Source organism: Sciurus vulgaris, assembly GCF_902686455.1.
Source record: "Sciurus vulgaris genome assembly, chromosome: 10".
NCBI lineage: Eukaryota > Metazoa > Chordata > Mammalia > Rodentia > Sciuridae > Sciurus > Sciurus vulgaris.
Window position 1 is genome coordinate 59,753,482 of NC_136470.1, and position 13,963 is coordinate 59,767,444.

At 40.8% G+C, this 13,963-nt stretch overlaps 1 protein-coding gene across 3 annotated transcripts in view; it reads right to left on the reverse strand.

Annotated features, from left to right (window-relative positions):
• Positions 1–13,963, reverse strand: part of MORC1 (MORC family CW-type zinc finger 1) — a 152,751-nt gene that overhangs the window by 84,053 nt on the left and 54,735 nt on the right. For all 3 annotated transcript variants that reach the window (XM_079101436.1, XM_079101437.1, XM_079101438.1), the window contains one exon: positions 12,005–12,159. In XM_079101436.1, the coding sequence (XP_078957562.1) occupies positions 12,005–12,159 (155 nt within the window). The remainder of the gene's footprint in view (positions 1–12,004; positions 12,160–13,963) is intronic.

Below are 13,963 nucleotides of genomic sequence, written 5' to 3' on the forward strand. Positions count from 1 at the left end.
AAGTGGATACTGATCCATAATGGGGATGGTGGGTAAGGAAGAATGAAGGAACTTTGAATTGGGCAGAGGGGATTAGGGGAGGGGAGGAGGTGTGGGGGTGGAAAGGACAGTGGAATGAGATGGACATTATCACCCTATATACATGTATGATTACACAACTGGTGTTACTCTAATAAAATATAATATAATAAAATATTTAATATGTAATATAATAAAATATAATATTTACAACAAATACTTTAAGATAAAGAAAAAAATACATAAAACCTATAGCTTGGAAAACCAAATTAACAAGATATCAACTGTTTCTCAGCCTACATCTTCAACTTGTCTCACATTTTTGCCTTTTAATATTTACACAGGCTTGCCACTCAACATATATCCCCAGGAGAGAAGTTGTATTTCATTTTTCTTATAGTAGTGCATTTCTGAGATCTTAGAGACTAAATGCATCATGAAAGAAAATTTTGTTGTGAGAAGCTAGTTCTATCTAGGGACTAGACATTATTTATGGAAATATTCATTCTAAAAATACTATCCCTTTCAAAATTGTGCACAAACTGGAAGATTGACAAGAGTTAGATGACAGCATAACTAGGAAAACCTGTAATGGGTTCACTGTCCTCACTCATGTGCCATGTGCCCATTTCTATCTCAGTAGAGATCACAGAACTTGTGTTTCTTGTCCTCTGCAACAGGATTTATATGAAATCCCAGGGAAAATGCTAGCCAGGTTTTGCATAAATCTGGGAAAATAATACATTAGTTATAAGTCAGCACTAGATTCAAAGAAAGGTCCTGACAACCTGAATGAATGAAGCCAAATAAGGTGATAAAGCTTAATAGGGACATGTGTCTGATGGTACACTAAGGCCCCAAAACGCTTACTGGAAAAACACAAGTAAAGAGAGGTGTAGTTTTATAAGAACATGTATCAATTTTTTTGTTGAATATTTAATTGGTAGTAAAGACAATGAGGGTCAAATCATGTGCTACTGAGAGTTAATATATTAGTAGGCTACACCACCAGCATTATAGAAACTCAAAAAAAAAAAAAAAAAAAAATGATGAGACCACCTCACTCAAGGATGTCCAGGTCTCATCTGGAATATTTTGTTTCTATGTGATAAACTTTAAACAGTAATGCTAGAAGGACAAATACATGTCAAATGAAGAACAATAATAAGACTTAGAAATATTAGGATAAAAAAAGACAGAAGAGGGAGATCAGTTTGTCTTCAAATCTCTGCAAGCCTGTGACCCCAAATGGGAAGGATCAAGTTGGCCTGGTTAACAGTTCATCACTTCCCAGAAACTGGCTTCTGGCTTCATTCTTTATTAGCAACCTATCCTATTTTTGATTGTCAAATCATGTTAGCCCTAGGTCTTAGTCCATCTGGATTGCTCTAGCAAAATACCATAGACTGGGTGGATTATGAACACTAGAATTTATTTCCTATAGTTCTAGAGGATGGGCATCCAGGATCAAGGTCCTTGTAGCTTTAGAGACTGGTGAGGGCTCACTTCCTGGTTCACAGACATACCTTCTCACTCTAACCTCACTTTGGTGCAGTGGAGAGGAGCCTCCCTTGTTCCTCTTTCACATGGGCATCAATCCCAATCATGAGGCCTCTGCTCTTATGACCTAATCCCAGAGGTTCCTCCTCCTAATACCATCCTCTTGGGAGTGGGAATTTCAACTTACCAGTTTGGGCAGACACAGGTATTCAAGACCACAACATCCTGTTAACAAGAAGTTCCCAGACAGAGTGGACCCTGAGTGGTGCCGAGATTCGTGGCCTACCAAGAGGAGTAATTTCCTTCATGGGAAGCCCTTGCTCAGGCGTAAAAGACTGTGAGGTGGAGGGTGATTGGACTAAATGTAATTCAGCCTCTGTAAGCTGAGGACCTATGATTTGAATTCTGCTGGAAAAAGTTATGCTTGTTACACCACAGATTTCATTTTAACACATCAGCTCAATTCTGATCCATTTTGGAAAAGTTTAGTAACACATTTCTACATAATTGCTTCTGTTCAAACCCAAATTTCGTTTGCTGTCTCTCCCCATATTTTCTATCTCCTTCTCTCCCTATTCCCCAAAGCTGGAATAATAATTCCATCTTATTGTGAGGAAGAATAAAGCTTCAGAAAACATAGTAGCAGACAGTGAGGTGAGGTCAGACTGAGTCGAGAAACATATTTCTGAGATTCTTAGCATCAACTGTGCCAAAAGCAAATGCAGATTTTCTAAATGACACAAAGTCATTACCTCTCCATTTCCCTTTCTGCTGATTCAATTTTTACAAGGGCCCAATTTTCCACAGAAACAGATCAGATTTACAGCAAATACAAAGATTGCATCTTTTATTTATAAGGCAAAATAACTACCCAAATACTTTTCATTAAAAGTTTGTGCCCTGTAATACTAGCTTTCAGAGTATTAGTCAGGCATTGCATTACTTCTCTCCCCGACCCCTTGTGGGAATTGATAAGCAGACCTTGAAGGTGTATCTCTGCAGAAGTTATTGAGACTATCAATCCTAACCTTCATTATTTGATTCAGGGTGAGAATGAAGTTTGGGAATGAAGTTGTGAGATGTATGAACAACTACACATGCTTGCTATTTGCTGTCCCTCTTCCATTCTCTGACTTCCTTCTAGAGGAACATCTTTTGTGAGAGAATCTGCTAGCCCCAACTCAACTCATAGGCAATTACAAAAACATAAAAACAATTTTATTAATTGAGTAATAATAAAAATGCAAATACAGCATTCATTTTGAACCATATTATGTCCCTTGAGAAATGTTTAAAAAAAAATAGGTAGATAGGATAGGAACAAGGAGTTACATACAGCTAGTGTAGGCAAGTTGGCAAGTGACAACCAGAGTGAACAGTACAACTGCGGTGGGTCGGTGTACCCAGACACCAGGCACAGGGGCTGAGAGCACCACCCACAACAGGATGGAGATATGATACCTCTCCTAAATGTGTGCAGGATGGAGCTGATTCCTCTGACCTGTTAGTCAATACCCACATCTTTCTGAGGAAGACAAGGTTGGTGTTATGGTTTGGATGTGAGATGTCCCCCAAAAGCTCACATGTGAGACAATGCAGGAAGGTTCAGAGGAGAAATGATTGAGTGGTAAGAGTCTTAACCTAATCAGTGAATTGATCCCTGATGGGATTAATTGAAGTGGTAGGGTGTGGCTAAAGGAGATTGGAATTGAGTCGTGGCTTTGGAGTATATATTTTGTATCTGAAGAGTGGAGATCTCTCTCTCTCTCTCTCTCTCTGCTTCCTGATCACCATGATGTGAGCTGCTTCCCTCCACCACCCTCTCCCGCCATGATGTTCAGCCTCACCTCAAGCCCCAAGGAATGGAGCCAGCCTTCTGTGGACTGAGACCTCTAAAATTGTGAGCTGTCAAAACCTTTCTTCCTCTATAATAATGCTGGTCAGATCATTTATTCACAACAGTGAAAAATAGCTGACTAAAACAGATAGGATCGCAGTGAAGATATGACTAGAAAGGGGAGTTAAGACAATTTTCAAATGCACAACGTTTTCCTTTACTACCATGTCATGGCACGGTACTAAAAACTAGGACATGGATGTGTAATTTATATTTCGCTGTTTATATTTATGTTTACATTTGTACCTTCCTACCTTTTCTATAGCTTTTTTGCAAACCCTGACAAACAAGATAGTCCTTCCTATCTTGGTAGAATTTTAAAAGTATCTCTGAGGGAGAAAAAAACTACCAGTGAAAAAAGTATGTCTACCCAAAGAAAAATTACATGAGTGTGCTCTTCAGAGCAGTGCTTCTCAAACTCGAATGTGCATCAAAACCACTTGGAGAGAGGTCTAGAAGATGGCGGCCTAGAGGGTGGCTGCATTACGTGTTGCTCCAGAACTCAGGATTCAAGAGAGGAGATATTGAGACGCTTGGGACCAACTCAAAGTAGCCGGGTGACTCTCACCCCCTGGGGGGGCATCCCGGATGGGACGGGGGTCCCGGAACGCAGGAAACTTTGTGAAGTAGAACTGCCGGCGAGACGCCCCTCCCCCCGCTGGAGCGCCATAGAGGAGGCCGCTCGGCACAGCGCTGGGACTCGGAGCAGCCACTGGGGCTCCGGCGGCTGCCCCGGGGAGGAGTGGCGGGGAGAACTGTGTGGACTCAGGACACCGGGACCTGCCCTGAGGAGGAGGAGAGGAGCGTGGCCACTTGGATTCGGAGAGACTGCACCAGAGCTGCAGGCGGTTGCCAGAGGAGAAGCCGCGCGGCGAGCTGTTTGGAATCAGAACGACGCTTCTGAACACCGGGGCCTGCCCTGAGGACAAGGAGGAAGAGGAGCGGCCGCTTGGATTCGGGTGATTACACGGGAACTACAGGCGGTTGCCAGAGAAGGGGCTGCGTGGCGAGCTGTTTGGACTCTGACCACTTCTGAACCCCGGGGCCTGCCCGGAGGAGTAGGAGGAGGAGGAGGAGGAGCGTGGCGGGTCCTTTGGACTCGCAGTGACTGCATTAGCACTCCAGGCAGCTGCTCAGAGGAGAAGGCGAGTGGTGAGTTGTTTGGTCTTAAAGTGACAGCTCCTGAACACAGGGGGGCTGCCTGGAGGAGAAGCATGGTGGGACGCTTGGTCTTGAGGGGCCACACCAGAGCTCCGGGCGGTGCCCAGAGGACCCGTGCAGCGGGTCACGTGGATTCAGAGCCACTCAGAGGGACTGCTCCTGAACACCCGGGGGGTTATCTGGAGAAGGAGGAAGAACGGGGAGGGTCACTTCGACTCGGAGTGATTGATTGCCCCGGGCTACGGGTGGTTGGTGGGAGGAGGAGGCACGAAGTGAGTTTCTTGGACTCCTAGTGACCGCACCGGCATACTGGGCGGCTGTCTGGAGGAAGAGGCCTGTGGCGGGTCTCTGGGACTCAGAGCGATTGTTCGGGGCCACAGGTGGCTGCTCAGAGGAGGGGCCACGCAGCCAGGCGATTAGGTGCAGAACAGGGTCCCAGGATCTAGGAGGCTTCTGGGTGGAAGAGCCGCACAGAGACAGGCTTAGGGCGGAGCGAAGGTTCCAGGCCTATGGGCAAATTCTCTGAGGAGGGGCAGCCTAAGGAGATTCATCTGCGAAGGGTGAGGCTCCCAGGCCCAGGAGGTAGGGCCGGGCCCCTGGAAACTTTGCAGAGGAAGGCAGCCCAGCCCAGGCAGTAGCTGTAAATTGAGGGGAACCTCTAGGAGGAAACTGACCAGCGAGACCTCCCCACTGGGTGAGTCTTCCCTGCCTGGTGAGGTTTCCCCACAAGGACGGTAAAACCAGAGACACAGGCCCAAACAGGCCTTGCCTCAGCCCACAGCCTAGGTCCCCTTTGGATGACCATTGGTCAACAAGTGGAGGCACCTCTGCCCACTAGCAGGGAATATACCCCACCTGAAGGCCACCACTCCTAGAGAGGCAGCTTCCTTGTGGAGCACCGCATTATCAACCTCCTCCAAGACTTCAGCCTACTGAAGGCTAAGAGGGGATATATATAGAAATCTTCAGGGTCATTGTAAATCAACAGAGGAAATCTGTAATATCTCAGCGGTCCACTGATATCTGAACAACATGAGAAAACAAGGAAAGAAAATGCTGCAAACAAATCTAGATGTTACATCAATAAAACCCAATGACAGCATGGCAGAAGAAATGACAGAAAAGGAGTTCAGAATGTACATAATTAAAATGATCAGAGAAGCAAACGAGGAGATGAAAGAGCAAATGCAAGCATTGAATGATGAGATGAAAGAGCAAATGCAAGCATTGATTGATCGCACCAATCGACAGTTAAAAGAGCAAATACAGGAAGCAAAAGATCATTTCAATAAAGAGTTAGAGATATTGAAAAAAAACCAAACAGAAATCCTTGACATGAAGGAAACAATAAACCAAATTAAGAACTCCATAGAAAGCATATCCAATAGGATAGAACACCTGGAAGACAGAACCTCAGACATTGAAGACAAAATATTTAACCTTGAAAACAAAGTTGAACAAACAGAGAAGATGGTAAGAAATCATGAACAGAATCTACAAGAACTATGGGATATCATGAAAAGGCCAAATTTAAGAATTATTGGGATTGAGGAAGGCCTAGAGAAACAAGCCAAAGGAATGAACAACCTATTCAATGAAATAATATCAGAAAATTTCCCAAATCTGAAGAATGAAATGGAAAATCAAGTTCAAGAGGCTTACAGGACTCCAAATACACAAAATTACAACAGACCCACACCAAGGCACATTATAATGAAAATACCTAACATACAAAATAAAGACAGAATTTTAAAGGCTGTGAGAGAAAAGAACCAAAGTACATTCAGGGGGAAACCAATACGCATATCAGCAGATTTTTCAATCCAGACCCTAAAAGCTAGAAGGGCCTGGAACAACATTTTTCAAGCCCTGAAAGAAAATGGATGCCAACCAAGAATCTTATACCCAGCAAAACTTACCTTCAAATTTGACGATGAAATAAAATCCTTCCATGATAAACAAAAGCTAAAAGAATTTACAAAAAGAAAGCCAGCATTACAGAACATTCTCAACAAAATATTCCATGAGGAAGAGATGAAAAACAAAGAAGCAAATCAGCAAAGGGAGGAATTATCCTAAAGGAATTGTCAAATAAAGGAGGAAACAAGTTGTGTCAAACAAATAAATAAACAAAATTTTAAAAATGAACCAAATGACCGGGAAACCAAATCATTTCTCTATAATAACACTGAATGTTAATGGCCTGAATTCATCAATCAAAAGACATAGACTGGCAGACTGGATTAAAAAGAAAGATCCAACAATATGTTGCCTGCAAGAGACTCACCTCATAGAAAAAGATACCCATAGATTAAAGGTGAAAGGATGGGGAAAAACATACCATGCACATGGACTCAGCAAAAAAGCTGGAGTATCCATCCTCATTTCCGATAATGTGGACTTCAAGCCAAAGTTAGTCAGAAGGGATAAAGAAGGTCATTTCATACTGCTTAAGGGAAGCATAAATCAGCAAGATATAACAATCATAAACATCTATGCCCCAAACAGTGGCTCATCTATGTATGTCAAACAAATCCTTCTCAATTTCAGAAACCAAATAGACCACAACACAATAATACTAGGTGATTTTAACACGCCGCTCTCACCACTGGACAGATCTTCCAGACAAAAATTGAACAAAGAAACCATAGATCTCAACAACACAATCAATAATTTAGACTTAACGGACATTTATAGAATATTCCATCCAACCAAGAGTGAATACACTTTCTTCTCAGCAGCACATGGATCCTTCTCTAAAATAGACCATATATTATGCCACAAAGCTAATGTTAGCAAATACAAGAAGATAGAGACACTAGCATGTATTCTATCAGATCATAATGGATTGAAGTTAGAAATAAATGAAAGAGTAAAACACAGAAACTATTCCAACATCTGGAGATTAAACAATATGCTATTATATGATGAATGGATAACAGAAGATATTAGGAAGGAAATTAAAAAATTCTTAGAGGTAAATGAGAACAAAGAAACATCATATCAAAATCTCTGGGACACTATGAAAGCAGTACTTAGAGGGAAATTTATTTCATGGAGCGCATTTAATAAAAGAAGTAAAACTCAACAAATAAACAACCCAACACTACAGCTCAAAGCCTTAGAAAAAGAAGAACAGAACAGCACCAAAAGTAGTAGAAGACAGGAAATAGTTAAACTCAGAGCTGAAATCAATGAAATTGAAACAAAAGAAACAATACAAAAAATTGACAAAATAAATAGTTGGTTCTTCGAAAAAATAAACAAAATTGATAAACCTTTAGCCACACTAACAAAGAGAAGACGAGAGAAAACCCAAATCACTAAAATTCGGAATGAACAAGGAAATATCACAACAGACAGGATGGAAATACAAAACATAATTAGAAGCTATTTTGAAAATCTATACTCCAACAAAATAGAAAATTTCGAAGACATCAACAGGTTTCTAGAGACATATGAATTGCCTAAACTGAATGAGGAGGACATAAACAATTTAAATAGACCAATTTCAAGTACTGAAATAGAAGAAGTCATCAAAAGCCTACCAACAAAGAAAAGTCCGGGACCAGATGGGTTCTCAGCCGAGTTCTACAAAACCTTTAAGGAAGAGCTCATTCCAATACTTCTCAAAGTATTCCATAAAATAGAAGAGGAGGGAACCCTCCCAAACTCATTCTATGAAGCCAATATCACACTGATACCTAAACCAGACAGAGACTCATCAAGGAAAGAAAATTTCAGACCAATATCCTTAATGAACATCGACGCAAAAATTCTCAACAAAATTTTAGCAAATCGCATACAAAAACATATTAAAAAGATAGTGCACCATGATCAAGTGGGTTTCATCCCAGGGATGCAAGGTTGGTTCAACATCAGGAAATCAATAAACGTAATTCACCATATTAATAGACTTAAAGTCAAGAATCACATGATTATTTCAATAGATGCAGAAAAAGCATTTGATAAAATACAGCACCCCTTCATGCTCAAAACACTAGAAAAAATAGGGATAGTGGGAACATTCCTTAACATTGTAAAGGCCATTTATGCTAAGCCCATGGCTAATATCATTCTAAATGGTGAAAAACTGAAAGCATTCCCCCTAAAAACTGGAACAAGGCAGGGATGCCCTCTTTCACCACTTCTATTCAACATCGTTCTTGAGACTCTGGCCAGAGCAATTAGACAAACCAAAGAAATTAAAGGGATACGAATTGGAAAAGAAGAACTCAAACTATCCCTGTTCGCTGATGACATGATTATATATTTAGAGGAACCTGGAAATTCCACCAGAAAACTCTTAGAACTCATAAGTGATTTCAGTAAAGTAGCAGGTTACAAGATCAACGCCCATAAATCCAACGCATTTTTATACATAAGTGATGAATCTTCAGAAAGAGAAATTAGGAAAACTACCCCATTCACAATAGCCTCGAAAAAAATAAAATACTTGGGAATCAATCTCACAAAAGAGGTGAAAGACCTCTACAATGAGAACTATACAACACTAAAGAAAGAAATTAAAGAACACCTTAGAAGATGGAAAGATCTTCCATGTTCTTGGATAGGAAGAATTAATATTGTCAAAATGGCCATACTACCTAAAGTGCTATACAAATTCAATGCAATTCCAATTAAAATCCCAATGACGTACCTTACAGAAATAGAGCAGGCAATTATGAAATTCATCTGGAAGAATAAGAAACCCAGAATAGCTAAAGCAATCCTTAGCAGGAAGAGTGAAACAGGGGGTATTGCAATACCAGATCTTCAACTCTACTACAAAGCAATAGTAACAAAAACGGCATGGTATTGGTACCAAAATAGAAAGGTAGATCAATGGTACAGAATAGAGGACACGGACACAAACCCAAATAAATACAATTTTCTCATACTAGACAAAGGGGCCAAAAATATGCAATGGAGAAAAGATAGCCTCTTCAACAAATGGTGCTGGGAAAACTGGAAATCCATATGCAACAGAATGAAACTAAACCCATATCTCTCACCATGCACGAAACTAAACTCAAAATGGATTAAGGACCTCGGAATCAGACCAGAGACCCTGCAGATTATAGAAGAAAAAGTAGGTCCAAATCTTCACCTTGTTGGTCTAGGACCAGACTTCCTTAACAGGACTCCCATAGCACAAGAAATAAAAGCTAGAATCAACCACTGGGATAGATTCAAACTAAAAAGCTTTCTCTCAGCAAAGGAAACTATCAGCAATGCGAAGAAAGAGCCTACAGAGTGGGAGAATATCTTTGCCAATTATACTTCAGATAGAGCACTCATCTCCAGAATCTATAAAGAACTCAAAAAACTCTACTCCAAGAATTCAAACAGTCCAGTCAACAAATGGGCTAAGGAAATGAATAGACACTTCACAGAAGAAGATCTACAAGCAATCAACAAACATATGGAAAAATGTTCAACATCTCTAGTAATAAGAGAAATGCAAATCAAAACCACCCTAAGATTCCATCTCACCCCAATTAGAATGGCGATTATCAAGAATACGAGCAACAACAGGTGTTGGCGAGGATGTGGGGAGAAAGGTACACTCATACACTGCTGGTGGGGCTGCAAATTAGTGCAGCCACTATGGAAAGCAGTGTGGAGATTCCTTAGAAAACTTGGAATGGAACCACCATTTGACCCAGCTATCCCACTCCTTGGCCTATACCCAAAGGACTTAAAATCTGCATACTACAGAAATACAGCCACATCAATGTTCATAGCTGCTCAATTCACAATAGCCAGACTGTGGAACCAACCTAGATGCCCTTCAATTGATGAGTGGATAAAGAAACTGTGGTATATATATACTATGGAATATTACTCAGCCATAAAGAATGATAATATTATGACATTTGCAGGCAAATGGATGAAATTGGAGAATATCATGCTAAGTGAGATAAGCCAATCTCAAAAAGCCAAAGGACGAATGATATCGCTAATAAGTGGAGGTTGACACATAATGGGGGGGAGGGAAGGGTTAGAGTTAGGGTTAGGGAGGGGGGCAAGTATGGAGGAAGGAACTACTGTATAGAGGGTAAAGAGGGGTGGGAGGGGTGGGGGGAAGGGAAAAAATAACAGAATGAATCAAACAACATTGCTCTATGTAAATTTATGATTGCACAAATGGTATGCCTTTACGCCATGTACAAACAGAGAAACAACATGTATCCCATTTGTTTACAATAAAAAAAAAAAAAAAAAAAAAAAACCACTTGGAGATCATGTGAAAATGCAGATTTTAAATTGAAAGGTCTCAAGTGGGGCGAGAAATTCATTCTGCTTTCTAACAACCTCCAAGTAGACAGATGCTGCTGGGGCACAGACCACACACTGAGTAGGTCTTAGGCCATGACATGAAGTTACAGTTTTGCAACCTCATTCCCTCTTTTACCTTTCCCCTGCATTCCTGCACTCTTTCCTCTGGTCCACTGGTGAGAAAATTTTAGGTCCAAGTAGGGTGAGTACAAAAGAAAAGAAAATATTCTACTTCAAGTCCAAAATTGCAACTTCAAGTCCAGCAATAAGGTTTTAAGTTTTCTCATGGAGAGACATATTTTTTTGACATGAAAGAATTATACATACTTCATATAAATCACTGAACAAATACATAACACATACACATAGCTTGTCAATTTCTTTCCATAAATGAAGTCCTACAACTGAGTACATTAAAAACAAGTGCCTATTTGATGAATAAGCAGCACACCACCTAAATGTTCCAGTATCACTGAAGAGTGAGGTGACCTGAGTTGGTCAAATTTCCCAGACAACTAAAGTTTATCTTTGAAGTCTCCAAACATACTGATTTTTATGAGTTTTAATTGAAATCTTTTTGGAATTAATATCCTCAATAAGTGTTAGGTATATAAAACAATGTTTAACATACCTACAATTGCCCAGGGACAATAATTACCAATCTATGGCATGATGTAGGAATGTTCTAAGAGCTACTATGGTCCACGAGGGACAGTGTAGGCTCAATGTCCTTTGATGGTTTCTCAGTGTGTTTGGAGTGACCGCCTGCCTCCCTCCTCATGGTCAGAGACACCACCACACTCTGCTCTCTGGCTGCCCTCTTATAATTTCTAATCTGCTGCTTTGCTTTTCACATGATATTCTGGTAAAAGTTCTGAAACTAGCTCCTCTCTCACTTTTTTGTTTTTCATTTTTCTTTCTTTGTTTTTGCAATGCTGGGCTGGAACTCAGAGCCTGGAGCATACTGGGCACAAGCTCTATCTCTGAGCTGCGCTCCAGCCTGTCTCTCTCTGTTTTTAAAGTTGGAACTGTCTTTTAGGGCTTTAGGTTACTGGATACCTCAGTCAATATAATCATTTCAGCTTAAAGAAATCACACAGGTTGATCCCTTTTAAGCATCTCTTACTATGACCACTGAATACTCACTGATCCCAGTGTCCTTACAGTACTGAACCAAGTACTGTCCCATGACTTTCAACAGATGATTATACTCTTGGACATTGAGAAATTCTTGTTTATTGTGGGATGGCTCCATGATCTCCAAGGGTATGTTAACAATTCCAACCACGCCTGCACCAAGTCTGAAGGAATAAACACACACATAAATTTCATAAAATTAAGCTGTACAAAAAGAAATATCAAATATATGCTGGCTATTTGCAATCAACATTTAAAAAAATAAATTTGTTCTCTTGGTTTGAACCATGTCAAAGTTAAACAAGTTAGACTGTGATTATATTTCATTATCATAAATCTGTTGTGATCCCAGACATTGTATCATGTGAAATCACTTCAGCACATCATTGCTGAATTAATGCAACTCTTCTTCCAAACCTGTCTCCTTTACATGGAGAGTAAGCATTGGTGGGAAGAAGCCTTTTAGCATAAACACCAGTAATGGGGCCTTATTGTAACCAACTGGCATGATCCTTTTAATCATACTGGCAGAAAGTCACTTTCTTTGTCCCCGTTTCATGTGTCAGGCTGGATTTCTATTCATTGCAGAGGTCCGTGGGGGTGCACAGTGAATTGTAGTAGGGAACGGAAGGGTTGCATTATCCCAAAGGGCGATCTGTTGAACAGAGGGTTCTGGGATTTGCCTGTTTCAGTTTTTAAGTGGCACAGGTCGTACACACCTGCAGTATTTTGCCTGTTCAAACAGCCTGTTATGGGAAAAAGCCTTGGTTGTCCAGCACTTTGGTGGTTCCCCATTGCCTCTCTCTGGAACACAATCACTCCAATGACTCCACCTGTGGTGTTTCTCATCACTTTTTCTTCCACCTGCCTTCCCTCCACTATTCATTCTGTAAATCTAAATTTGGGCATCGTTTTATCCAGGAATCCTGACCCCGTTTCCCCCAGTTTGATTTTCTGCCTCTTCTAAATGCTTATTTTTTTTTTTTTTTTTGTAGTTGATGTTCACTTCTAACACAGCATTCATTCATTCACTCGTTCATTCATTCATTCAAGCACAGCACTAATCCTATTCCAGGAACTACAAATGCAGTTATGAACAAGAAAGACGCAGTCCCTGGCTAGGAAGTTCTCCCATTGACTAACGGGTGACTGGCATGATTCTAGCAAACAGGTAAGTGAACAAGAGCATTTCAGACGATGATAAGTGGTATGAGGAAAATACAGTAGGTGCTATAATATGCAAAGAGTGACGGGTGAAGGGAACAGCAGGGGCTGAGTTACTTAATCAATGAAGGAAGACCTTCCTAACGGAAGGGACTTTAGAGCTCTGAATGGCATACTAGGGCCAGCAGCAGGAAGGTCTAAGAGGACAGAAGTCTCAAGGTTGAGGAAAGAGCACATGCCAAGACCCTGAAGAAGAAATGAGCTTAGATGATGGGAGGAAGAGAATGCAGAGTGTGGGATGTGGACAAAGGAGCAGAGCCCACAGCCAGGCAGAGGCCAGATCACTGGAAGATGTAACAGGCATTTCTACACACTGCTCTGGGCTTTTAAGCAAAAGAATCAATTAATTCAGGTTTTAAAAGATGATTCTTGCTGTTTCACACCGTATAAAAAATACACATTTGAATGCTTGTCCCTTTCCCTGGACTATATGTTCCTTAGCAAAAAATAGTGATTCTTGAGCATTTTGTCTTCAGGGCTTATTACAGTGCCTGGCACATTAACAGCAATAATACTGCATGAACAATAAATGAATTGCTAATTCCTCAAGAGTAAGGAAACAAGGTGATAAATGCTCTCCTGACCCCTTCTACTCTGCATGGATGTTCTGTCTGACTCTGTCCTTTAATATGGTGTCTCTTCGGGACTCTACTGACTGATGAAAGCAGCTTGTGGAGTTCCAGACGGTTGGAGAGCAACAGAATGTATTACTCTGGAATCTAAAGGTGCTGGAGTCTTCTAATA